Genomic DNA, 27,618 nt, shown 5'->3' on the forward strand with positions numbered 1-27,618 from the left:
TAATGTTTTCAGATACATATTTATTAATTAATACAGCTGAAATTGTAAATTATTAAAAAAAAAAATCAAATTGCAAGCTTCGTATTTTTCCGCTAGGTTCTCTGTTGGCATATATGATCCACAACATACTTGCAGTTGAAGCTTGAAAAAACTACCTGTTCCAACCAATATTTTAATTAAGCAATACCATAAAATCAAGCATAAAAAAGCGAGACAGCTTAAAAAGTAAGGAAGTAATGCAGGCTCCATTGACGAGCCAACAGTTCGAGGACAATATGTTTTCCGATTTGTCTGGTACTCTGATACTGACCAAAATAAATATTTACGGACGATCAACGAACGAGTAAAAAAGTCGAACTTAGATGAAAACATATTTGATAATTAATCTCTTATTTTGTAATATGTGAATTAACAAATTAATCAATAAAAATGTTTATAACAGTTTACAAATTGACAAAAGGTTTTTTCGGTCCGAATGATTGCATAGTCAACTTTATGTAGTGATTGACAGACGAATTCTGGAACTCGGAGATATGTTTGAAACGAAGCTGGTCTACGAACTTAAAAGTCCGCAGATTTGAGATGCTCCATGTAACAACAAAGGGTCGATGGCACGTTTGACGGTTAATTTCCCGTCATAATTGACTGCCTGAATACACAAAGTGTATGTCTATCACGTTTGCTTTATTAGAATAGCCTCGCTATACCGTCCCATAAAAGGCCCCGCGCAATTCGTAGCGCTGGGGACGTTCTTTGTCAATAAGGAGGTTGATGGTTAGGTACATCCCTGGCACATCTTCCTACCTCGGACGATCACCAGTCCACCAAATGTAGGTACGTATAAACTTAATGGAGTACAGTTCAATACAGAGTTTTAGTCAATAAGTAGGTATGTAGCGGGAAGGTAAAACATTACTGGCCAAGGATATAAATATATTTAATAATAAAAGAAATACCATAAGTACATGCAAATAATTTAATTTTTAAATTCCAAATCCTATTCGCAGTTCGCTTCTCTGGTATAGCACCTTCGTAGTGTGTCTTCAGCCGAATGCGTTGGCGCATGTGGCGGACAGGCAATTCCGTGAAAGAGAGTGAGGGCTGACGTCAAGACTTCGATAGCTTTCACTGAGTTCCCAGCATTTTTAAATAGTTGGATTCCTTCCTGTTGGCATGTGAGAGCTTGCGGTTAATAATGTTCAGCATGCACTATCAAACTAATTTTCATTGATCACTAATTCATAGCTGTTTCACTCACTCTATGTTAGGTATGTAATGTAAGAAATACGTGTTTCTATCTATTCCAACGGCCTCGTCAAATCAAATATACTTCCAAGTGTTTCATTATAAAACCCAGCTCTGAGTACAACCACAAGTCTGCGAGAAAGAAAACAATGCTTTCCGAAGTTAGAAATTGTCTACCATTGTCTATATGTCTGGTCATTTTCCTTAAAGGCTATACCTCAGCTGAGGCATGGTCTAAAAATATCGTGACTACGCGATGCGCGGATTGTGCAAATGACGCGAACCGAACGAAATATAATTTGTGATAAAAATTCAACATACGTCCTTTTTATGTTTATTATTATATTCGTAATAATAATAGTATATTCATTGACATGTTTTCTTTTTCAAGTACATGCGGAACGTTTTTTAGTCATCTTTACACGATTTAAGAATATATTCGTCCGACGCCATCACAAAACAAATTGACGTGCAAACAGGTCGACTATCGCTCTCCAATGACAACGCGACCGAAATTTCGTTCCACATACAGTTGAAAATTACTTGCCGTTTCACTTATGTACGCTCTTAAACCGATAGATAAGTAATGTACATCGTACAAAGATTTTCGAAGATTAGGTAGTGACTGACGCATTTCACAAAGATATCCTTCCAGCTGGACAAACATCAAATTAACTACCTACCATAACATTATAGGAATGAACCAAACTTAAAACATCTATATGTGTTATGTACCTACCGAAATCATTTTATCGTAAATATTAGACTTCATCGATAATATTTGAATGATTAGAACTAATATACCAATAACCCGTTATAGGAAGGTATGAATGGATTTTAATTATGAGGTTGGTTAAACTATTGGTAGGGGGCGGCATTTTAACTTTGGTAAGGACGCAACTGTTGACTACTGACGTTACTGCCTGTAAGCACTAACAACTAGGGCCCGGATTTATATCCTAGTGCATGTTTTGTTAGGGTACGCACAGCTATGAGAGTTGCACAGAAATCTATTTTGAAAGACACAGAATCCAAAAATAAAATTTCATTGTGCATATAAATGGATATTTGAGACGTTAGAGCATATTTGAGTCATTAGTGCATATTTCATAAATAAATGCATATTTTAGATCTTTTGAAATTATAATTTTAGTTTTTTTTTTAAATTATTTTATCGAAATATAACTAAGTTAGGAAGGTAGATAGTTTAGATACACTTGCATTTTTAATGCCATCTCCGAGCTGTGAATTTATCAGAAAAAGTGAAGTCAACTCGGGCACTTTTATTTAAAGTTTGCCCAATCGCCTCTGTAGAGGTTGAGAGGTCGTTTTCCGCCTATAAACAAAATACTGACAGATTCCTATGCGGAAAAATTTAATGTCGGAGCATATTGAAAAAAATATGGTAATTTTTTTTTCGGCCAAAAAACAGAAAATAATACTTATTTAAGCGTCAATTACATTGAGCTACTTTACGAGCTGTTTGTTGGCGAATTTACAATCTGCCTGTAAAGTCGCCCAGTGTAATCATCGAACAAGCTAACAAGCAGATTGTAAACACTCTACCGAGGAAAGTTGAAAGCCGGTCAACTTTACACGCTACACGCCGGCGTGTGGGCCTACTGCGTCTGCGCAGTAGAGCGCAGTAGCAACTTCCAGGAACTACGTTCTGTCAAAATAGTCGCTGGCTTGTGGCTTCTCAGCGAATGGAAAGTTTTGTGTGTCATCATCATAATCGCAGTAGCTGAATCGCTGAACAGCTCGTAAAGTAGCTCAATGTAATTGACGCTTTAGGAATAGTTAAGTGTCTTTTTTATTTTTTAAGTTATGTTTGGTTTACATTGCATTTATTATTTAATTTTTTGTACTATTAGTAATTATTAGTAATAACATTGTAAGAACACCCTCTATCTATTTATTGTATATATTATGTTTGATACAGCTAAATTTACAAATACCTACCTATGATTAAAAATAACGAAATAAAATAACTACATTAAATACCTCATATTTTTGTGTACACTGTTTGATAACATGTAATGTATTTTTAACGAATGCAGTGGAGACAGCAGCTTTACACGTGTGACACTTTTGATCCTCATTCTCAGTAATAAGTTTTATTTTTCCATCACACCCAGTAGTTGGACACCTGAAGCAAATAAAACAATAAGTCATCAAACAGTGAGTCGACAAAATAATATGGTACAAGTTGGGAGCAAAAGCTAAAGATTCGTAGTTTAGTTTAGAATAATAATCTACGCCACAAGGACCAGTCCTGGGTGGAGTTGAAAGCTTAGCTGAAGCCAAGTTCTTTGGGCCATGGTAAGATACCAATGTTGTGGATGATACCAGAGAGTGAGACATTACGCATCGTAATAGCTTTAAGGATTTCGTCGCCGCGACCGACGCTCCCACGCCCTGCGAGGTGCTACAAGTTTAATTTTTTCAAACGATTTAAGCGCTGCAGGTCTCACATGATGGGAGGCGCAAGACTTGGCGATAAACCAAGGGAAATTATGCGAGTTTGTGATTTTCCTATGCTCCAATGCTAGTGGGTAGCAGGGTTCAGTACATAATATAAACAATTGAAATAAATAAGTTTAATATATATTTTTCATCGATGTATCACATAGAGTTTCCTGGTCACATTTTTTTTTAAAATATATTATGCATAATATTTTACAAGCTACCCGGTACTACTCTCCATGGGTGCAAGTGTGGCATGGTGTGAGATTTTCTACTTGATAGTGAAAAAAATTTCGGTTTTAATAACATATAAAAGTGGAAAAGTATGATTGCATATCATTATTAATAACTAGTTTATAAGCAGGTTTGGAATTGGTAGGTACTAATATTTAGCTTGTCCACTCCATATGCAAGCCTGTTAGAAGAGCAATTCATAAATCTCTGCTCGGCTTAAAACCGAACCAAAATTGTAAAATAAGTTTAAAAAATGATATCGGCATCACATGCCTGCAGAATGCAGATAACACTATCGTAGCACATCGATGTATTCGAACAAGCCGTAATTTGTTTGAATCAGATTTTCTCGATATGTTGCTAGAACTGCAGGTGTGCACCATGATTTTGTTTATGGCTCAATGAGAGGCAATGGAATGCAAAGCACTCTAAATGTTTTCAAATACCTATTAGCAATTTTTGATACGCGTTGCGTTTATGTGACAAACTTTAATGCATCTTGTACATCAGACGACCACATAAAAACAACATATCATTTTACATGTGCTTAAGCTTATCCCATATTTCTCTACACCTGAGAATCTTATAACCAAACTCAGGAGGTAAAATGCTTCCCATTATTGTTGTGTTCCCTAAAATCAGCTCCTTTTTGTCGTTGGCGAGCAGCAGCGACCAATTTCGCGATTATTCTTGTGGGGCCATATAAGAGAATTGAATTAGGGCTTATTTTATTTTCTACAAAAAGATAAAGAAGCATGAAAAAGAAACTCCCATTTTCTCTTACGAGCGAATCAGGAGGAGAATGTTTAATTTCAAGTTTAGTAAATAATTTCATCATTAAATAGTAGCTTCCTACATAGGTACATTTAAAAAAAAATGAATAGTTAGACACTTACCTAAGAGTGACCTGTGATGTTGGGGGCGATACCCATGCTTCAGTGCATGCACAGCAAGAGCACTTGAACCAATATCTACTTCTCAAAGCTCGAAGACGAGCATCTTTTGATTGCCTCTCGAAACGAGGACCGTAATTGTCAACAATTGAACATCCGGCATTCCCAGGTCTAATCGCCCTTACAATTAAAGTTTTCCCAACAAAATACCTGAAAGGAACATGTGTAATTTCATGTATGGGTAAGTAGTCTACAATATGGCAAAAAATTGTGTAGGATAAGCGGAATCGCACCGAAAACAAAACCCTGTCCAGAAATTTTAAGATTTTTTATTTGTAAGCAGCTATTCTCTATAGTCTAAGATAGCGCCTGAGATCAATGGCTTCATTTTGGGAGAAGTGCTGTTCAAACGGGAAAAATGGGAAAATAAGCTTATTTAGGTACCTATGTTCCCAATATTGAAGCTAAATCTGATATAAATAAAAATGATTTCAAGTTATAAACATTTATATTTTTATAAAAATCGATGTTTTTTTAAATAAATATTAAAACTATGAATTAGTCAAAAATCTCTTACTCAAAACATAGAAAACTTAATAAACTAAATTTTAATAATAAACATGACTATAAAATATATGTAACAATTAGATGGGATTCTTTGACAAATTCACATTTTATAATTATTTTTGCAATAATCGTTAGTTTATCAACTTAAAATTTTAAAAAAATCGGTGTGTGTACTTATGTACGCGCGTTCGAAGTTACACGTCTTTCTTTTTCTTCTTTCGACCATGTCTAATCCTAATAGGATCATATGGGCCTCCACAGGGTGGAGGTTTGTATTAACAGATTTTTTTTGTACGAGAAATGGATGTCAGCCACTTGCTCAACCTATTAGGTCCATACCCTGACACACACAAAGTGAAAAACAATATGTGTACTTGCCAGACCTAGGATTTGAACCTGGGACCCACGGCGTTATAGTCCAACGCTTAAGCCGCACGGCCACCGTGAGCCGTAACACAACAAAATAAGCCGTTACCTGAGTATATTAATAGCCACACGCCAAATGCGTTACATCGGCGTCACACGCCAAAAATACACTGTGATCTATTTTCCCAAACGCGCCAAAAGAGGTATAACTTCAAAAATATTTTTCTTTTTAATGTTTTCAGGTACATATTTATTAACTAATACAGTTTAAATATTAAATTATCAATACAATCGTATTTTTCCGCTAGGTACCTCTGTTAGGTAGAGGGTATCGCCTTAACAATGAATGATTAATTGTTTTCTTTAGGGGCGTTTGAGATTCGTCTAGAAGCATTTTCAGGGCTCGAGGATGACCGACTCATGTCTTTTGACCAATTTTCAAGCCACGCGAGAGTGGATTTTCGGTTGTGTCAAAATCCGTATGATTATTCATTGTAGATGTAAGCCTGTAGGGCAAAGATGAATCCACTGGTCTAGTAGCATTCTGCGATCATTTCGTGTCAAAGTTGCACATTATATTTTTACGAGTTAAATAACTTTCCCCCGATTCTGTTTCTTGCAAACTTTTCTATGGGAGATTTTGGCATTTATAACGTTAATTGGTGTCACTAGATACTTACTGCATAAATCGGTCCAATGGAATGGACGTGTTAGTGGATATTTTAAGACTAGACTATCATATAGGAGTTTCCGTATTATATATAAAGAATAATTACAAGATAAAAATAACTTTTTATATACAACGTTTTTAAATTTTCTATTGAATCATATAAACTTGACTTGACTAGCTTAAACGATCAAAAAAAAAAATTGTATTTGATAGAAATAATACTAAAATGTCATTTTGACACTCATATTGATTTCCATAGTAACGCACGTGTATATTAATAATTTATTTGTTAGGACCCTAGCAACCAATAATAGTGGATTGGATTACGGATTTCGTTCGAAATAAATTTTCATACAAAACAGAATTAACTGAAAATGAATTTAATTCTACTTAAAAATGACTAAAAGTATTAAAAGAATGCATTGGCATCGTGTTCTAATATATTATCATCATCATCATCATCAGCCTGAATCTATCCACTGCTGGATGAAGGCCTCTTCAAGTTGCTTCCACTTCTCTCGGTCCTGTGCATTGCGTTGCCACGTACTTCCGCAGAACTTTATCATTTCATCGATCCAGCGGCCTCTAGGTCTACCTTGTGGACGTTTTGTACTTCTTGGATACCACTGGATGACTAGATTTGTCCAACGATTGTCTCTTCTTCGAGCTATGTGTCCAGCCCATCTCCATTTAAGGCTTTTAATAAACTTTATTACATCGCAAACCCTTGTCTGCTTCCTTATCCACTCATTCCTCTTTTTGTCCTTTCGCGTTATGCCCAGCATGCACCTCTCCATACCACGTTGTGCTACTCTAAGTTTCTGGATCTCTCTTTTACTTAGGGCCCATGTTTCACACGCATATGTCATCACGGGAAGCACACACTGGTTGAACACTTTGCGCTTTAGGCACAGTGGAAGGTCACTTTTGAAGACATTATTCAGGCGGCCAAAAGCACTCCAGCCTAGCTTTACTCTGCGAACAATTTCATCAAATATACATCCATCTATAGATACTTGTTGTCCCAGATAGATGTAGCTTTTCACCTGTTCGAGCTGAGTGCCATTGATGAGGATCTCTTTTTGGCCTGCAAAGCAGTTGAACATGACTTTCGTCTTTGTTACATTTATTTTCAAACCTACTTTGTTGCTTACTTCAGCGAGTTCCTGCATTCTGCTTTGGAGGTCTTCTGAGTCTTGCGAGAAAATTACTATGTCATCGGCAAAGCGCAGATGACTCAGGTATTCTCCATTTATGGGGATCCCTTTGTCATTCCAGTCAAGTTGCCTGAATAAGTCTTCAAGGGTAGCTGTAAATAGTTTAGGTGAGATTGTATCACCTTGTCGGACTCCTTTGCTGATAGGAAATCTGCGCGATGGTTTATGGAGATTTACAGATGCTGTTGCGCTACTGTATATATTATTGAAAATATTTATATAGCGTCCAGGGATTCCTTGTTTTCTGAGTGCGTCGAGTATTGAACATTTCTTTATCGAATCAAACGCCTTCTCATAGTCTATAAAACCCATGCATAGTGGCAGTTTGTATTCCTGGTACCGCTCTATGATTTCTCTGACGACTTGGATATGGTCCATAGTGCTGTATCCTCCTCTAAATCCGGCTTGTTCTCTCGGTTGGTTCTCGTCTAGTACATTTTGCAGACGGTTTGAGAGAATTTTTGTGAACGTCTTGTAGAGAATAGGGAGTAGACTTATTGGACGATAATTTGCTAGGTCTTCTCTGTCACCTTTTTTGTGAAGAATGACAATGCTGGCATTTTTCCATACCTCTGGGACATCCTCTTTGCATATGCAGGCTGTGAACAATTGTGCAAGTACTTCATTTGCATCCTTTCCTGCTTTTTTGAGGATATCTATCGTTAAACCGTCTTCCCCGGGAGCTTTCCCACTTTTCATGTAATTTAAAGCATGGGTTACTTCCCAGGATGTAATTTCGGGAGTATGGTCTTCCGAATTTCCATTTCTCTGAAGATCTAAGTCTATAGTCGTATTGTCAGTGTCATCACTGTAGAGATCGCTGTAGAACTCTTCAACTCGGCTTAACAAGTGTTCCCAATTTCTGACGATAGAACCATCTTTTGCTTTTAGTGCTGTGATTTGACGTTTTCCTATCGACAAGCATTGCTTGTTTTTGTTTAGACTTCTGCCTGCTTTCACAATTGCTTGTATGAGGTTTACATTGAATTTACGAAGGTCTTCTCTAATCTTCCTTCGGAGGGTTTTGCAAAGTGATGAAAACTCCATATCGTTTTGTGCCTGTCTATCGCTCTTGGTTTTCCTTCTCTGCTCCATAAGATTCAATGTTGCCTTCGAAAGCTTGGTGGAAAGTGTAACTTCTGAGTTTTTTACGCCTATTTTTTCTGCACATTGTAGAATAATATTCGTTATATCCTCCGCGTTGGATAGGGAAACGGTTTCGTTCTCATCTAAGAAAGCCGATAGTGCATTTTTGAGTTCATTTTGGAATTCAGTATTGTTCTGCAGGTATACGCGAGCATTTGACTTCTTCTGCAGTTTGGATCTTTCTGATTTGACGTTCAATCTTATCTTACATCTCACCATCCGGTGATCACTGCCGGTGTTAAACTGATTGATCACTTTACAGTTTAAAAATGTATATTTTCTGTCAGTGAGGATGTAATCGATTTCGCTGGTCCTTCCTGTCGGGCTTCTCCACGTCCATTTACGTGTAGGTTTATGTTGAAAAAAGGAATTCATGATGTGAAGATTGTTGGTTTCAGCAAACTCCACAAGCATGTCCCCTCTACCATCCCTTGAGCCATGTCCGAAATGTCCGACCGCTACGTCATCTCTTTGGTATGATCCAATACGTGCATTGAAATCTCCCATTATGATGTTGAAGTGGCATTTACTTTTATTTTTCAAGGATGTTATTTCCTCGTAAAACTCTTCCACTTTTTCATCAGGATAACTCTGTGTCGGAGCATATACTTGCAAAATCTGAATGCGGTACCTAGCATTGATTTTAAGTATCACGCTTGCGACCCTGTCAGAAATGCAGTTGAACTCGACTGTGCGGTCCCTCCAGGCTTTGTTGACAACAAATCCAACACCGCTCGTGCGTCCTTCATCGGTTCCTTTGGAGTACAGCACATGTCCGCTTTGTAAAGTAATAATACTCTCACCTTTACGCCTTACTTCGCTGAGTCCGACAACATCCCAGTGGATATTCCGGAGCTCTTCTTGAAACTCTACAAGTTTGGCATCGCTGGACAATGTTCTTGCGTTATATGTAGCAATGGTCATCTGTTGGCAGCCTTTTCCGGGTCTCCGGGGATTTTTAGCACCCTCTGCCTTCCTTCGCTGATCGCTGCCGTGATCAGTATCAGGTTGGCCTCCGGAGAATGAGGGCCGGGTTCTAGAAGTTTTTGTTTTCATATGAAGGTTTTGGACATAACACACCACGCTGTCCAGACGGGTTGGTGTGTGGTTTTTCTGTCTGGGTGATCCTTCCCGTAGCCAAAGGTCTCTCGTTTTAAGGCGCCAGAGTTTCGCCTTGCACCCTTCTCTATTAGCTACAGATAGTATGTTGCGTTATACAGCACATTATCTGCATTGCCCGGGGGACGCCACGCGGAGGCTAGAGATAGGATTTGCTGACTTTCTTGGACAGTGGCGTCTCAACATTTTTTAGAAGTATACCTATTGGCATCGGTATACATCATTGAGGCCATAGTCAGCCTTTGCCCACCCTCTAATATATTATAAAAGTTTCAAATGTCTAGCTAGTCGGGAAGTTAGTTAAAAATCGATTGCAAGATTTATACCGGACAAACAACCACCAGACAAATAACCACCGGGCAAATAAGAATACGACCTAATAAAAACTTTGTAAAAATAATGATTTGGTAATAATTATTATGAGGTTGTTTGATTGAACATTTTTACCTTATTACTCCTGGATAACAGTCATGATTGAAGAGGGATGAAGTAGCGAAAATTGCTAATGCAATATCTTGTCGAGGATAACTACCAATTGCTTCTTCCGTAATTTCGTGAGCATTGAATTGAATTGCTTGGAGCGCAAAAAATAATATCGTCAGGACCGACATTTCGTCTGATGTAACTGAAAAAATATGTAAAACCTAATTAAATACTGTTAACCATATTTGCAGTTATTATTAAATTTTACGAATTTACAGGATGCAAGGGAAAAAAACTGCACAAAATAATAAAATTAAACCGTAGCTACAAAAATCACGAAATTTCAAATCACAAAACAAGTGTAGATTTGGGGAAAAAGAGAAAAAAGTTTCCCGTACCCGTAAAAAATATAGGGAAATACATAGTGAGAATGTTTGGCGCCCTTGGTGAATTCTTGACATCCAAAGATGGAGATAAAACAACAAAACTACAAGAAAGCAAGAAACATCTACAACCATCCTACAACCTAACAAACCTAAAGCTCAAATTTATATACTTATTACTAAAATAAACTACCTACTAAAGGTACATAATAATATGTACTACTGTTATTGCCTATTATTATTTATTGGCTTTGGGATAAGTAGGTACAATAACCATCCTAATAATGCGCACGCAATACGTGTGAAACGATACATTCATTATTGCAATCGTGATTAATTATTATTGACCAAATCGGTTCCAGCTTGATTTTTGTTTGAAATCCGTGCGTTTGCAAGGCACGCTGGATTCTGGCGAAAGCAACTAAAAGCGTTTTCGAATTTCTATACCTTCCTGATCGGAACAGAAAGCAGCTGCCCTTCTACCCTGTTACCGTTCGTAAGTAGCCGATTCAAAAATGTAACTTTCCCATGTTTTCGGACAGGAAGAGGGTATTTTGATCTCTAGTCCCTGCCATGATTGCAATACCGATATTTCAAAACCGGTATCCCAGTAATTTTCGATACCGAAATACCGGTTTTAAAAATCAGACAATACCTACCGATATATTCAGTATTGAAAATGGAAACAAATTGTATTTAATTATAATAAAAGGTTTAATAGGACTGTAATGTTTTTCGGGTTACACGATGTCTGCTTTGCTTCCGCTGCCCTTCGATCTCCTTGGTGATCAGTAATGATACGTGCAGGTAATATTCGAAATCCATTATTGTAAGTAGGTACCTACTTACTTCCCAAATTTAAAACTTATCCAAATGTTTTCGCCAGTCGCTATCGGGAGATTAGTATATACTTATCTTTTTTTTTCTATATTATATTTCACAAATACCGAAATACCGATATTGGTATTTTCATTTGATATTGGCATCCCTAGCCATATATACTTACCATATAAATGTGCTTTGCTGAATGTGTAATTTAGTATCAAAATAAATGTTTTGTGTGGGATGCAACCGTAAATACGTATATTCGTACTTGTTATAGATTGCTTACCCCTTGAATAGAAAATGAATTCTATCAACATTTCTGTCATTCCCAGTAAAGTTCCACAAACCTCAAGCGTCAAAGTATCAAATTGATATTTTTTTATTAATTTAACTTACGAAGATCATCTGTTTTCTTTTGTTGTGGCGAAGTGCTGAAAAATGTCGTTTTCTGTAGACATCTTAGCAGGAAAAATGCCATTATTCCTCTTCGAAGGTAATCTGACGGCTTTCTCATATGCCTGTGCTTACAAAGATTGAATATACGGGAGGTTTTGCCAACTGTTGTAGCGTTTTTTTCATTTTGATATATTGCCTGCGGCTTTAAATGATTTTCAAACAGTTTTAATGATGCATCCAGTCCGACTTGCGTTACCATTCGAAGGGCACTGTGACAACCAATTGACATTCCAGATCCTGGAAAAAAGATCATTTTGCCACAGTATCAATTATATTCAGTGACCTCTCGTGGGGGAGGCAGGCCATGCGCTACGTAGGGGCGACACATTATAAAAGGTGGCAAATGAAGGAACGATTACAAACATTAAAACTTTTGAGAACAGTGACAGTTTTCCATGAAGCAGACAATCGACATCTTTGCTGTTTAAAAAATAATCAAGGCATAAAAATCCGGATAGCATAATAATTATTGTTTTATTGTTATATCTACCCATTGTAATACATGAAGCGCCTAGTTTCAAAAGCCCCTAAAACGGTTTTTGAAAATTTTTGAGTTAGATATGTATTTAGATGGATATTTTTATTACCTATATGATGGCCAAAGGTTGAGCTTGAAAAAACGCCAAAAACCGTCAATACGTATGATCAAAAATTAGGGTAAATTTCAAAACCCGCTAAAATGGTTGGGTGTGCTTTTCAAATACCCCAAAAATGGAAAGCCAAAATACTATTTAGAATGTTACGAATTACAAAATAAATACATTAATTCTCAAATTTAATAGAAATATTTTTTTCTGATTTTTCTTAAAACTACCTAAAATCGTTTTTCTCATTTTTCTCAACCAGGCGCTTCACATATAGTAATGGCGGTTCATCGCACATGTTCTCAAGGGTGCCTCCAAACCCATCAACGCCACACGTCCCTAAAACCACCACTGTTAAAGAATAGGTGGTGTGTGTGTTAATTTAAGTATTTTCGGTATATTGGCTTGTTCTTTTTTTATGTACAAGGACATAACGAATTTTCAGACAATTTGAGACTAAAAATGAAATTGGACCAAAGCCTGAACAAAAACAAACCATAAGTGCGAGTGAGTAAGCATTCGTCACGCTTATCTCTCCGCACTATGCGTTAGAGTAAGATAGAATTTCTACGGCTGAATTAAATATTTTTTGTAAACGTCACCGGTAAATATGGATTTGACTGATTACATTCATTTAAAAACTGCGAGCAGATGGATGTTGCTAAAATGTATTGTTTTTGTGAGTGGTAATTATGTTTAGCTATTTTGACTCCAATTCACTAAAAAGAGTGTAGGTATGTTGCACCACGATCTGTTCTCCTTAAAATAATAATTCATTCAATTCTTTTATCAGGAGTGGTATGAGCAGCTTAGTATATTTTTAATGTACGTTTTACGATCCATGTTTTGGTAGGTACACAGAACTAGTCTGCTTTTTGATCGACAGTGAACTGACTCGCCACAAATAGTCGAAAAGAGAAAAATACGTAGGTATAAACACTCTTTCGACTTAGTGACATTTTGCTGTCTCGCCACTGTACTCGTTACGTGTAATCAAGGCATAAGTTTAGTCTGCTTAATACTTTGGACGCGGAAGACGCACACGGCGCGTAATGACCAGGCGGCCGATCGATGTAATTAACGTGCATTTTAAAGGTGCTAATTAAAATCTCATAATATAGTCAGCAGCGAATGCGTTAAGTGCGGCATTTTGCCTATGGACGCCATTGATTATATTATTATATAATATAATAAATCGAAAGAAATGAGAGATGCCTGCATTAGATCTACGTTGACCAATGATCATAAAAGGACTTTGACTGTGTTTTACATTTCATTTTATACTCAAAGCTAATTAATAATATAGAAATACAAAGCCAGTCACCATATACTAAGACTTCGAATCTGAATTTTGTTTATGAGTTAATGACAGTCAGGTCACTAAATGCTTGAAATACAAAGCATCCAGAATGTCCTTATATTAATATTATATTACCAATATTGAACGCGTGTTTCTATACGTGACAAACTTTGACGCAAACAGATGTCACAATTAATTGATAATAACATATTTTTAATACTTACTTAAAGTTAATTTTTATACCATATTTTTCCACACTCTAGAATTAAAACTTGTTACTACCACCCCCAGAAGGTAACGCGTCAATTGATGTCTTACCTGTATACACCACAAGTATTATATAAATGTAATATAATTTTTAATAATTACTTACTACGATTTTTGTCGAATAACATAATATATGTAATGATATAATATGATAATACATTTTTTTAAATAATTAGATATTTTTAAGATAGACTCTCAAGTCTATCATCTGCGCCGATTGCCCCGATCGTGAAATGTCATTTTGCATCATTCGTTAGAGTCGTGGCCAAAGTACAATAATTCATATTTTTCGCGCATAAATCAATCGACAATCGGTAAAAGTTGGGTCAACGATTACCGAGAATACACGGTCATCGTCAACCCAATTGTCAGCGATCTTAAATTACACTGTGAGCGAAAAATAGATTTCATGATCGGGGGCCATCGTGGCAGACGATCGGCCTGAGAATCGGTCAGTAGTGCAGGTAATTAGGCCGTAAGAGTGGTTAATATATTTTTTCACCAAAGTGAGATGCTTGAATATTACAAACAAGGTGTCAAATTCTATTTATTACTAAAGCATTTACAAGCCCCGGCACAAGTCCTCGAGAACCCCAGGGTTCCGCAGATAACTACTGTTGTAATCACTTTGTAAAATAGATAATATATAAATAGAATATCTGCGTGCAGTATTTTTTTAAATATGAAAGTAATACCAATTCTTACCTATAAATAAATTCATAAATTTACATTCGTATTTATGATAACTATTAATTGCAATGATGCGGCATTCTTGGCAGCAAAATGCAACAGTACAGCAATCAGGACAACCCATCGAAGCCGTAAGTCTGTAATAAATTAATAAAATATTTCTTTTATTCTACTAATAAGACACAAGATTTCAGAATGTAACATTCTATATACTGAATATACATAATTTGAAAACATCTCATGCATATACACACCCCGTATTTTCATGAACAGAAATCATAAGTTTAGTATGGCACACGTTTCTAAACGGCATACGGTTTCAGTCAATGGATGCTCTCTATAAAGATAATTTGATTTCTGGTATTATTGGGACTATTACCGAATCTAACATATTATTTTTTCTTAACGGCGTAAAGTCAGCAGATTATTTGTTAAATGGGTGTCGTCCATATGTATTTAGGGCCAAGGCCCAAGACACAGAGCAATATAGGCGCCGTTGCGTCGACTCAGGTGTTACTTGATTGCTTGATTCCACATGTATTTAATTGGAATTATTGTATGCAATTAGAATATTCTTGCTCCATTCAAATGATAATATATATCTGATATCTATGAATTACAAAAATCAAATACTTTAACATTTTTATTCTGTACAACTGACACTGAATATAATTATTATTTCAATTTTAATTTTAAGGCGTTAATGTAAGTACAGTAGAGCGTCGATTATCCGGAGTCCGGACTAATTGGGGATGAAGATAGTCCGGATAAGGAAAAATCCGGATAAGCGAAAAAAAATCATAATTGACAGGGAAAGACATTCAGCATGAATAATATTTATTTGTCTAGATTTACATTTTATACATACACATATGTAAAATAAATTATTTTTAATAAAATAAATCAATTATCACTAACCACATAAAAATACACTCTTCAACTTCTTTATTTCCTGATTTTTTCATAACTTTCCGCTCTGAGCTTCAATCTTCTGACAATAAACAATTAGTAAACTTCATAATAGTTTCACTTTGTTTTTTTTATATTCGAGATAGTTGACGTTCCGACACCATATTTATATTAGATAGATAACGTCCCGAAAAATAATCCGGATAATCGAAACTTCTACTGTACTGTGTAATAAATTAGTGAGTGAATATTAAATTTAACCTTTTAAAGCAATGATGACAGTGTGATCCAAAATGTGATGGCTTCAAACAGGATACGTAAGGGTCTTCCACAACCAAAGTATCGCCAACAGAAATATCTTCGGCAGCAACTGCATATCTACCCTGTATAATGTAAATCATCTATATAATAATTCAAGTAACTGATAAATAGTGTAAACTTCCACCTCACAGAATAGATTAATAAATATAATTCGGATAGGCTATTCCCCAATACATTACATTTTGACGCAGGGTTTTGAATGTGTAAGTGTCCTACTAAAATGGACCACACATTATAGGCGTGCAATAGTGTGTGTTGCAATCTTCAAGTACACCAATATTGAATGAGTGTCAGCGCATAAACCGAGAGAAGAAAAGCGTATTCTTAACACGTGTTTAAATTTATCCCATATTCTTCCATACTCGAGATCGGTGGCCTGTTACTCCACACCCGTTAGGTATTTCAATTGACATTATTTTCCCCTGTTCCACCTTCATATTCAAATATCGAACTAAGTATACATACAACATTTCAGATAACACTGTTTTAACTTTTTAATAAGTCTTCAAAATTTTGAAATCTTTTTTATTCATATCTAATCAAGTTTCAGTATAGTCACAATACCGATGATCGATTCGATATAAACAAAAAAGATTTCAAGTTATATTATGTACTTATACAATTCGTTGAAATAAATCGATGTCTATTTTTAAATTAAATATAAAATAAGTACCTACATTAAACTATGAATTATTAAAAAGATATTTTTATGATTTCTCAATAAACTTACTAAATTTTAATGATAAAAAAACCATAAGAATGGATATACATACATAGGTATCTACTAATACAAACAGTAATATCTTTTTAATGAATTTAGATTCGTACGACAAATCTACATTAATTCATAAAACATAATATGAATTGTATGTTTAATATTCTGTTGCTAGATACCACGACTAGCTATATCTATGCGAAGTTTTTCCAATATGAAGATTTTTTCGACCATGTCCGATCCTAATAGGATCATATGGGCCTCCACAGAGTCATAATCATTGGGGGCGCGATAAACCGGTGTGGGTCCTGGCCTCCACCAACAGCTCTCTCCACCTGTCCCTATCCAGTGTGGCCGCTTTCCAATTCGGTACCCCCAGTATACGGCAATCACTGGCAGCTCCATCCAACCAGCAAATCTTTGGCCTCCCTCTTATTCTACGTTTTATTGGATTGCTGGACATCACTCTCTTTGCCGGTTCATTGTCATTCATACGGTGCACATGACCTAGCCATCGCAGTCTCCCAATCTTGATTGATTGAACTGCGCTGCAATCTTCGTACAGCCCATAGAGCTCAGCATTATATCTTCTCCTCCAATTGGTGCCATCCCTGATCGGTCCATATATACGGCGTAGAATTTTTCTTTCAAAAATGTTCAGGGCTCGTTCATTTCGCAGAGTACCTCCACAGAGTAGAGGTTTGTATTGACAGATTTTGTTTTTTACGAGAAATGGATGTCAGCCACTTGCTTAACCTATTAGGTCCATACCCTGACTCACACACAAATTGAAAAACAATACGTGTACTTGTCAGACCCAGGATTCGAACCTGGGAACCACGGCGTTATAGTCCAACGCTTAAGCCGCGCGGCCACCGTGAGCGTATTGACTCACTGTATTGACTGTGGGAAGACTTACTTGGTAGATTTAATAAGTGTACAATTTCTCCAACTAATTTTATTCGAAGCATTTGCATTTATGGTATATCCATGCAAAAAGTAATATTATAAAATACGATATTAATTATAACAAGCGACAAATATATAACAGTCTTTCCAGAATTGACGATTTATACTTTTAATTGCACACTTTCTATAATACAGTGCCATGCATACCTGATGGATATCCTCCGACATTTTGATTAGAACTGAAGCTCCTTCTAAAGTAGTATGTGTTCCACGTGCAACACTTGGGATTTTATCTAAATCAAAAAATACAAATTACATCATAATACTTATTATTACGCACAATTTAACAAGATTTGATGACATTTCTGCACAATACGATGTCTAGAAATTTTAAAAAATCAGTCTACGAATTTTGAATTGCCATTTATATACTTAATATTTAGTTTATCTTGCCTTAGATTAATTAATACGATATAAAACTGAGATCCAGTCGCCATGAACGAAGGCTTTGAAGCCAGTTTAGATAGTTCAGACTATTTATAGAATTCAAGAAATACAATGACCGGCTGATCATTTTCAAATATTTAATTGGCATTTCGCTTGCGTAATAAACTGTCAAGCAATAGGTTCATAACATAGGCCTTCATTGAGATTTTATGGTACTTTCAGAGACTAAACCTGGAAAATCTGTTAACTTTTAAAAAAAGGTATTTATATAATTATGATGATTTAAATTTTCATTATATTTAATTATAGTATTCTTTGGAAACACTCAATATAATAATATAGAACGAAACCATATTTTGAGAACTAAAAACACATACAATGTCAAAACCAGTGCCATACTATCGTGTACCCTGAGGCAGTAGCTATTTTAGCCTAATGTGCTTACGGAAATGTAATTTTTGTACATAGGTATAACATAACCATACATTTACACTCGGTGAATTCGGTGTCAAATGAACACCGAACTATATAGAGTATAGACAGAAGAAATTTCTAACCCGAGTTAGAATCGCGGAAGAGCATTAGGTACTTTAAAAAAATCGTAGTTATTATACTTTTTGAACGTACCTACGTTGTAAGTACCTAATCATCGTATTAAATACGTATATCCGTATACGTATAATATATCGTATTATATTATCCTTTTGAAAAAATGAAAAATCTCTTCCATAGTAGGTGCTAGGTCTGGTCTATGGAGTCGACGCCTGGGCCTTACGGTGATGTCTTTACCTACCAGAGGCACCTAGCGGAAAAATACGAAGCTTGCAGTTTGAGACATTTTTTTGATAATTTACAATTTCAACTGTGTTAATTAATAAATATGTATCTGAAAACATCAAAAAGAAGAATATTTTTTATTTTATGTCAAAGATAAACCTACAATTTAAGAAAATGTGAATTTGGTGCAGGGTCCCACGTTATTATTATTTATTAAATATTATTTTATAGTAAGCATCACCTAAGAGATTTTTGACTAATTCATAGTTTCAATATTTTTCATATTTATTAAAAAAAAAACATCGATTTTTATAAAAATATAAATGTGTATAACTTGAAATCCTTTGTTCCGATCGATGTTTTTTAAAATAAATATAAAAAAATTTCAAAACTATGAATTAGTCAAAAATCTCTTAGGTGATGTTTAGAAAACTTGATTAACTAAATTTAATAATAAATACGACCATAAAATATATGTAATAATAAGGTGCGGTCCGATTCAACAAATTCACATTTTATTACATTTTTTACAATTGTAAGTTTATCTTTGACTAAAAATAAAAAATATTTTTCTTTTTAATGTTTTCAGAAACATATTTATTCACCAACACAGTTAAAATAGTAAATTATCAAAAAACTTTGTATTTTTCCGCTAGGTGCCGCTGTTAGTTAAAGACATCGCTTTAAAGGGACAGACCATAAGAAGTCCGGAGACTTTCGAGATGTGGCTGTGTCGCTGTATCCTGAAGATGTTAGTTACCAGTTACCATCAAGCGACGAAAGGCTGCATACTTCGACCATATTTTTCGCAATGAGAAATATGATTTACTGCATCATAATCCAGGGAAATGTGAAGAGCGGCAGAGATCTGATATGATTTGTCCACGATAAGAACATGTAGGTAGCGGAGTTTAATCGCCAAACAGACATTACTAAAATATTGGTTTTTCGTTTCGGTTTCGGTTAAAATATAACTATAAAAATTTCGTTTTGGCGTACATTTTTATCATGACATGTGTAAATAAATGTTAAATATGGATATTTACCAGTTTTATTATCGTGAGAAGACTCCTTATAAGTTTTGAGTAGCTCGCTTAGATGGCATTGTATTTCTGTACTGAGGGATACATTAGTCTCCTTGGTGGCGTTGGAAGACAGTTTTTTTGTTTCAATTTCATCTTCTGCTAATATTTCAAGAGCAAATTGCAAATCTTTAACAGCTAAACTTATGTTATTATTGCGTAGAAGGGAAATTGCTCTGAGTTTTAGTATTGCAGGTAAACCTGGAAAATGTAATACATGTGAATTTTAAAAGCTCCCCAAAACTAACATTTAATAAACAAGACTGTTAAAATCCACATTTTTTCGTGCATTTATAAATATCAAAATAATGAAATTCACTTTACAACATTCTAATTTCAATATGAGAAAAAAAAGTGCATTTATTATATCTACGGTTAGTTCAGTTATATTAGATCAAAATAATCCAATAAATAGTAGAATGTTGATTTTACAATAAGTATTTTACGCGTTACTAATCTACCTAAAAAGGACAATATAATATAGGACTAATTTCCACTTCCAGTAGCACTGCTACCGCCATCTTGAAAAATAGCGGCTGATTTTAAATGTTTTGTGTTTTAGTGGTGATTGAGATTCACATTAATTAAAAAAGTTAATATAAAATTACATAAATATATTTAAAATTCAAATTAAAAATATGATTTCACGTCTATTTCTAACCTACAACTCGGTAACCATTGTAGGTACAATACAAATTATTCTTATTCAAGGTTCAATTCTAAATTCTCACTTTTAAGGGAATTATTTCCAGGTAAAACTTTAATGTGACTGTGTTCGGTGGGCATATTTTCAAGAAAGAAAACATTATATTGATATAAAGTCGTTTATACGCATTATAATATATTTATAGATATACAAACGGAAGGTTTGTCGACTATAAAATATATAATTGATATAGGTAGTAGTCAGAAATAATCTAAATACGACATGTTATTTTTTTCTTATACAGGCAGAATATTTGACCATCTAAAAGTACTTAAAATTATAACTGCTGGATTCATTCGGAAAAATTCAAATCGAGTTTTAATATTGTGACGATACCGAAATTAGATTCAATATAAATAAAAAGGATATCAGGTTAGACACATTTTGTTAAATAGTTTTTTTTTCTTAAATAAAAGTAAAATACATAAAATTTATGAATTATTCCAAAATTCTCTTGTTACATAAGAGAAGACTTAATAAACTAAATTGTAATAGTAAACACAATCATAACATAAAGTGGGATTCGTTAACGAATTCACATCTTATAACATTTAAAAAAATATTATATATATTCAAATAAAGTAAAGAAGTGGGATTTGAAAATAATCTATAGCTTAAAATAAAAAAACTGCAATAAGGCGATATATTATTAATAATAATCGCCGTGCGTATATTATCTTATCACTGTGCGTTAGTTCCCCTTTTAAATGAGGTTGAATTGTAGTTATAATTAGGGAATCCAGTCCCGAGGCAAAAATCTGATCACGTGATTTCTTGATTACAATTTGAAAATCCCGGGATCCCGGGACTGGTCCCGGGATTGGCATTTTTTCCATTGTTAATATAAAATTTTGATATTTACAAATAACATTGATCAAATCGATCAAAAATAAATCTAGTATTATTTATACTATTCATGACATTTATTGTTAATATTTTATACGTTCAATCTTGGAAATACATAAGTTTAATGGAGTAAATAATATTGTAATAGGTATAAATAATAATGTGAATTTAATATGAGATTGCTGTTTCTGATAGTAAAGACTTAATAAATGGGTTAGGGAGATTTAAAACAGTAAAGTGAATAATCATGGTGTACTTATGGCCTTTCCGCTTCATAAATCTAATTAGTCAGCCAAATATGAAACTGCCGTAATACGTACGAGATAATGGTGGAATTACTTTGTTAATAGTGCGAAGCATTGTTTTTTCTAATCTTTCTCATTTTTATTAATTTATGTGAAAAAATAAAATGAATCGGCAACTTACACATGGGTATAAATCAAACTTCATTCAAACTCAGTTTATTTTTAATGCAGTTATTTGTTATTAAAAGTTTTTTTTTATTTATTATATTTACGTTTTTATTTTATTTTCCATAAAAATTGATAAAAAAATCAATCCCCAAATTTTCGGAGATTATGTTTATCAATTCCGGGATTCATAGGTATTGAAAATAGTTCAGGATCCAGGGATCCCGGGATTGGAATCCCTAGTTATAATGTTGTGTTACCCTTTGTTGATGATCTGATTATTGCCTGGTTAAAAAGTTCAAGCGTTTTGATCGGATCACTACATTCCTCTGCTTGTTTTGTGATCTTTGAAGCTGTCACGTCGCACTTCTTTCTATACACCTCCTCCACACGGAAAACACCGCACAGTTTCTTGAAAATCTTGAATGAAAAAAATGCAATTACAATAATTACATTCTTGGAAGTAGCTTGGCCCTGCAATAAACAATATTACTGGGAAATTCGATTTATCTAAGTGCTACGGAAATTTTGAATTGAGCATTTCTTATAAAAATTGACATTTTCAGAGATAGGCATAATCTATCATTTTCAAAATCGACACCATATTTCTTTGTACCGTATAACTGTCACAAATTAATTGTAATGCCATTAAAAATTTTCTATATAGATACTCAATATGCTCGTACTACGCTGTTTATGCCTGGTAATATATCAGGAGCAGGTACCCAATACTGAGGTCACCACGCTCTTAAGTGAGCTTTTACTGAGTTTACTGAGTTGACTTACGTTAATAAAAAGGGTTATATGAGAGAAAGGCACTGAAATCTAACATAAAGGAAAATGAATTTAATTTTAATATATACGAGTAGATAATATATTTTCAATCAGAAAAATTTAAGCAATAAAGTGGCACACCACTAAAATAATACATCTCGTTTTATTTTCATTAAGAGTCAAATAAATTTTGGTTTAGGACCGATGATTAGAAATTCTATTACAAACAGTGCTCGAAATAGAAAATCTTACGAACCGGAGCGCTGAATAATCATTCAAAAATATCAAATTATGTTAAATATTTTTCGGATATTATAAGGGCGATATGCCTAATAATCAGGGTTTCATTTATACTTGAAGGGGCTCTGCGCTAATACACATTACTCCCCCCCCGCAATACAACATTAAAATGTAGTTTTTTTTAAATGGGTACCTACTCATTTTTGCAAAATCTTCGTCTTTTCGTTAATTTTCTAAGAATTGGGCTCTTATCTTCAAAATTCTAGAAGCTCGTACATTTGTGTATTCCTTCGCTGCAAGGTTCTGGACCTGTAGCCCCTTTAGCCCTTTTTGTAAACACATCTGAAGTCCGAACAGCCTATATTATATTATAGATCTTGTAGGACTAATCATTAATAAATAATATACACGTTTTGTCAGTGCCGCAGGCGATTTTTTTCCCCACGAATCAGTTTTTACAACTTTAAAAACTATATATCTACATGCAATATTATCTCAATAACATGAAACGGAACGCAATTTTCAAAGAATCCACGAGCCGGAACGATATCTTTTAGAATTTCACGAACAGGAACGGCGCTCCGGTGCGTTCCAGTCTATTTCGAGCCCTGATTACAAATCTGAAACAAGAAACTAGAACTCTCTAACTGTATACTTACATCCTCTTCCTTCATCAACGCCGATAAATAGTCATAATCTGACAAATTCTGGTTCCATATATCATCCGTCCATTCTCTTATTCTAGAATTGACGAATACATCTTCGAGCAGAGTGTTAAAGAAGCCTCGCTTATTTTCTTGGATTGTGCATTCGTTACAGAGCTCTGTGAGCTTGGGGTCTATATCTTCCACATCCATGTTATCTAATTAAATGGGCTTCCAATATCTAAAATAGACACACAAGTTAAATATATTAGATATCTAGCAATTAAATATATCGAAGACTCTCGTCGGATTATTTAGGTAATAATTTTATTTTTTTAATTCAATTTCCGTGAAAATATCTAGTCACCTCAATACTACAACTAGCTAACTTGATTTTCACTGTTTTTGAGATTGCTATTGAATATGATTCTACATTTTCTTCTCTACAAAATGATAAAACTAAGTAAGTCAGAAGTTAATGGGAACAGTATTAATTTTGTGTTTGAAAATATTAGATAACTTTAAAACCATAAATGCATTAAATAAATAAAATAATATATCTACAATATTTTTTCACACAATTGAACATTATTTAATTGTTTCCAATTCGACAAGCACTTGTGTTTCCATTTTTATTTTAAATAATAATTATAGCCTAGATTTATGTTAATCAAGTAAAGTTTAAATTTCCTTTTTCCAACAATGACCAAATAAGAATTATCTAGTTGTAGTATTGAGGTGATGAATTATTTTCTATATAACCATTGTAATAATAAATAAATACTACTTATTTTTAAAATGCTTACTTTCGTCTTTTCCATTATAAGGAATAATATCATATCATATTTAATATTATTTAATAAACTATTTCTTTTATTCAAAGAATAAGACAAAATATTTGAGAATGTAACATTCTATATATTATAATGAATACCTACACATAATTCGAAAACATATCATTGAATCCAGCAGGTACAGATTCAAGTCCCGTCGGGTGTCGTATTTTTTCTGTAAAATGATTTTTTCAAGTGTGTATCTTCAGTATATAGAATGTTACATTTACAAATCTTGCGTCTTATTTGCTGAATAAAATAAATATTTTATTAAATAATTAGCAAGTCTGGTATGTTATAAAAACTAAATATCGAGTGACTAAATAGCGACGTCGGTTAGTAAGGAATTAATTGATCAGTACCTTAATTTTATATAATAAAACCGATAGCCAACATTATAACGCAATTCGATAATCATTTCATGTAACAGCTATTAGTTAAAATCGTCATAGCTCAATATGATGCCCGTAGCTTAATTGGAAAAGCATATTGCATATAAAGCATACATAATCCACCAGATACATGTTCAAGTCCCGTCGGGTGTCGTATTTTTTTCTACAAAATGATTTTTTCTAGTGTGTAGGTATATGCATGAGATGTATTCAAATTATGGTTATTTTATATTATTTAATTTTATTATTAAATACTTAATATGAATATAAATGTTAGATTACTTAATTATTGAAAATACATCATTGAACAAACATTAAGAAACATACCTTAAACAAATACAAATCCGGTCGTCCGTTACATACCCGTAGGTCATTTGTAATAATTTGCATGAATCATGAACGGATTGATAATTAACTTAAATGGTAATTAATAGCACTCATCTTGACGGTGAAATATGTGATTTCGATTTGAAATCCCACTCGGTTCAAGTTTTTTTTTTGTGTTATTGAAGGTTTTCAAAATCATGTGTTTTCTATTTCATGTCTACCGATATAATTTGCACATTGATATTAATTGGTTGCTATATTTACGTATTATGTATTGAAAGAGTTATTTTATATTATTTAATTAAATATTCTAAATCACACCAATGTTGATGTCTGGGGAATATCCAGTGTTTTTTTACCAATGTCCGATTGATCCTGAGCGATGAACCAACAGGTTGGAAAATGGCTACCAATCGTTTATCTTAAAAAAATTACATTGACTACGTCATATAATATATGAAAATAACAAAATCTGTCGCCTAGTGTAATAACTCACATTTTGCCACTATGTAATTTTTGAGTTAAATATACCAAGTGATTCTAAAGGCATTGATCTATATAAAGAAAAATAATTGGTTATCAAAAGTCACTTTAAATCAGTAATCTCCAAACGGTCGCTCGCGAGCTACCGATAGCTCGCGGCGGCATTTTCGGTAGCTCGCGTAGGATATTTTATCATATTTATAAATTTGACATGACATTGAAAAACTATCTAGCTGTATCGTTTTGCGAAAAGATGGAATTCCATCAGAAATGGAATTGATAGAATTTCAATGTGATATGTCGCTCAAAACAACCTCAACTATAGATATATATCGTCCTAAAAGGAAAGTATCCAATTTTAGTTCGAATTGCGCTCAAAATGAAGGCTTTGTTTTGTTCTTCCTACTCTGTGAATCAACGTTTTCCAATATGAAGGTAAATATATAAAAGAAACGGACTCACAGATGTATATCTTGATAATTACTTTCGGATGGGAGTGACAAGGTGCTCACCGATAATTGAAAATAAAATGTGGAGAAAGTGAATGCCATTCTTTTCACTAATTATTTTAACTTTTACTCACACTTATATCAAGATATTTTCAATAATTATTTTGTTTATAAATAAATAATTAAAATACGCATTCTATGTTTTATTGGAAGTCCAATGTCCTAATTTATTTTAAGTAATATCATAATAGTATGTAGGTATGGTACGATAAAGGACGATGACAAAAAAGCATAAAGAAGGAATAATATGTATAAGTAGCTCACCAGACAATTTTAATTTCTGAAAGTAGCTCACATTCTTATTGAGTTTGGAGACCACTGAAAATCGTTGACAAGGTTGACTGTTGGCGTCATAACTTACATTTTTCAATGAATAATGTTAAAATAAATAAAATAAATTCTCATAGTGTGCTGTGTCTGCAGCCTTAGGAGTATTATATATATATATATATATATATATATATATATATTTATTTTAATAATATAAATCGACTCACTTACTCATTAATATTCCATGGAAATTCAACACCTTTCTTCTAATTAGAATAAACAGTGCTCTGATGGTTTTTTGCGATTATCTCAAAACTAGATTTTTGCAATATGTGATTTATGGAAACTCAAATAATAACTTACAATTATTATTTACAATCAAATGATTAGTCTTTTATGTGATTTCTATTAGGTATTGTATCTACGTGAAATTTTCATTCAAACAAAAATACAATCGGCGTAAATTGTAAATTGAAAAAATGTTTAAAAATTTCAACAATAAAATTAAAACAAAACAACTTATTGTATCATATTATTGTTTATAATAGACAATCAAAAGTTGAAAAATATTCATCGTTTTCTTATTTATTTATAGTGAGATGTTGTATTTTCTGAGATTAGGTTATGTTACATGTATTTTATTAATATAAATATAGCAGAATTGTTTATTTTAATTAATGTTTTTAACTACACCATTGATATCAATGTTTTTTGTATGGTAATTTGATTGTGGTACACTAATTAGGCTTACCTCGTATTGTTTTATTGAGATACAGTACAAATTCTTCGTTATAAAACTTACACACAACACATTTACACCACTTTTATACGTATATCGTTTGAAATAACATTGTCACTGCTAATGCATTAAAATCAGCTTGATTTTGTTTATTTTATGATGTTAGTTAGACGAAACTTCATAGGAACACAGTAATAATTATGACGAAGACTACACGCGGAGAATGGCACAAAAATAGTTTTACTCGTGAGTTCCGTGCACATAGTAGCATACTAGTCAGCATAGCTGGGTATGTATTTATAACATACTCCAAGCAAGAGATAATGTAATTTAAAGGGTTTATTTTGGGATGGTCATATTTTCTTGCGTTTCGTGGCCGGTGTTTCTTGCATCGTTATGATTGAACTTTCAGTAAATTTGAAAGAGAATATACG

The 27,618-nt window shown here is 33.8% G+C and overlaps 1 protein-coding gene across 4 annotated transcripts; it reads right to left on the bottom strand.

Moving 5' to 3' along the window:
* Positions 1-914: 914 nt before the first annotated feature.
* On the bottom strand, positions 915-27,462 carry Smyd4-2 (SET and MYND domain containing, class 4, member 2). Of its 4 annotated transcripts, none has more exons than XM_085944216.1 (12): positions 27,197-27,462; positions 23,647-23,872; positions 22,234-22,393; positions 19,976-20,212; positions 17,913-17,998; positions 16,022-16,143; positions 14,867-14,988; positions 11,951-12,247; positions 10,371-10,548; positions 4,842-5,048; positions 3,250-3,394; positions 915-1,165 (listed from the first exon to the last, which is right to left on the bottom strand). In XM_085944216.1, exons 2-12 carry the CDS (start codon positions 23,842-23,844, stop codon positions 998-1,000), a joined length of 1,920 nt encoding a protein of 639 aa, XP_085800342.1. In that variant the 5' UTR covers positions 23,845-23,872; positions 27,197-27,462; the 3' UTR covers positions 915-997. The 4 variants fall into 4 exon arrangements, 3 of the variants coding, with proteins under 3 accessions (XP_085800342.1, XP_085800350.1, XP_085800356.1); XM_085944224.1 differs by lacking the exon at positions 27,197-27,462 and adding an exon at positions 26,440-26,495; XM_085944230.1 differs by lacking the exon at positions 11,951-12,247 and having other exon boundaries at positions 918-1,165; positions 27,197-27,441.
* Between the last annotated feature and the right edge of the window lie 156 nt (positions 27,463-27,618).

Source organism: Rhyacophila brunnea, unplaced genomic scaffold (assembly GCF_057557595.1).
Source record: "Rhyacophila brunnea isolate RB1 unplaced genomic scaffold, BYU_Rbru_1.0 scaffold_1, whole genome shotgun sequence".
Lineage (NCBI taxonomy): Eukaryota > Metazoa > Arthropoda > Insecta > Trichoptera > Rhyacophilidae > Rhyacophila > Rhyacophila brunnea.

Coding starts and splice junctions, on each gene's coding strand:
- Smyd4-2 (XM_085944216.1), bottom strand. CDS start 23,844: ATGGATGTGGAAGATATAGACCCCAAGCTCACAGAGCTCTGTAACGAA. Junction 16,144..17,912: donor TGTCGGAGGATATCCATCAG/GTATGCATGGCA, acceptor TACATTATACAG/GGTAGATATGCAGTTGCTGC. Junction 10,549..11,950: donor AAAGAAAACAGATGATCTTC/GTAAGTTAAATT, acceptor ATATTTTTTCAG/TTACATCAGACGAAATGTCG.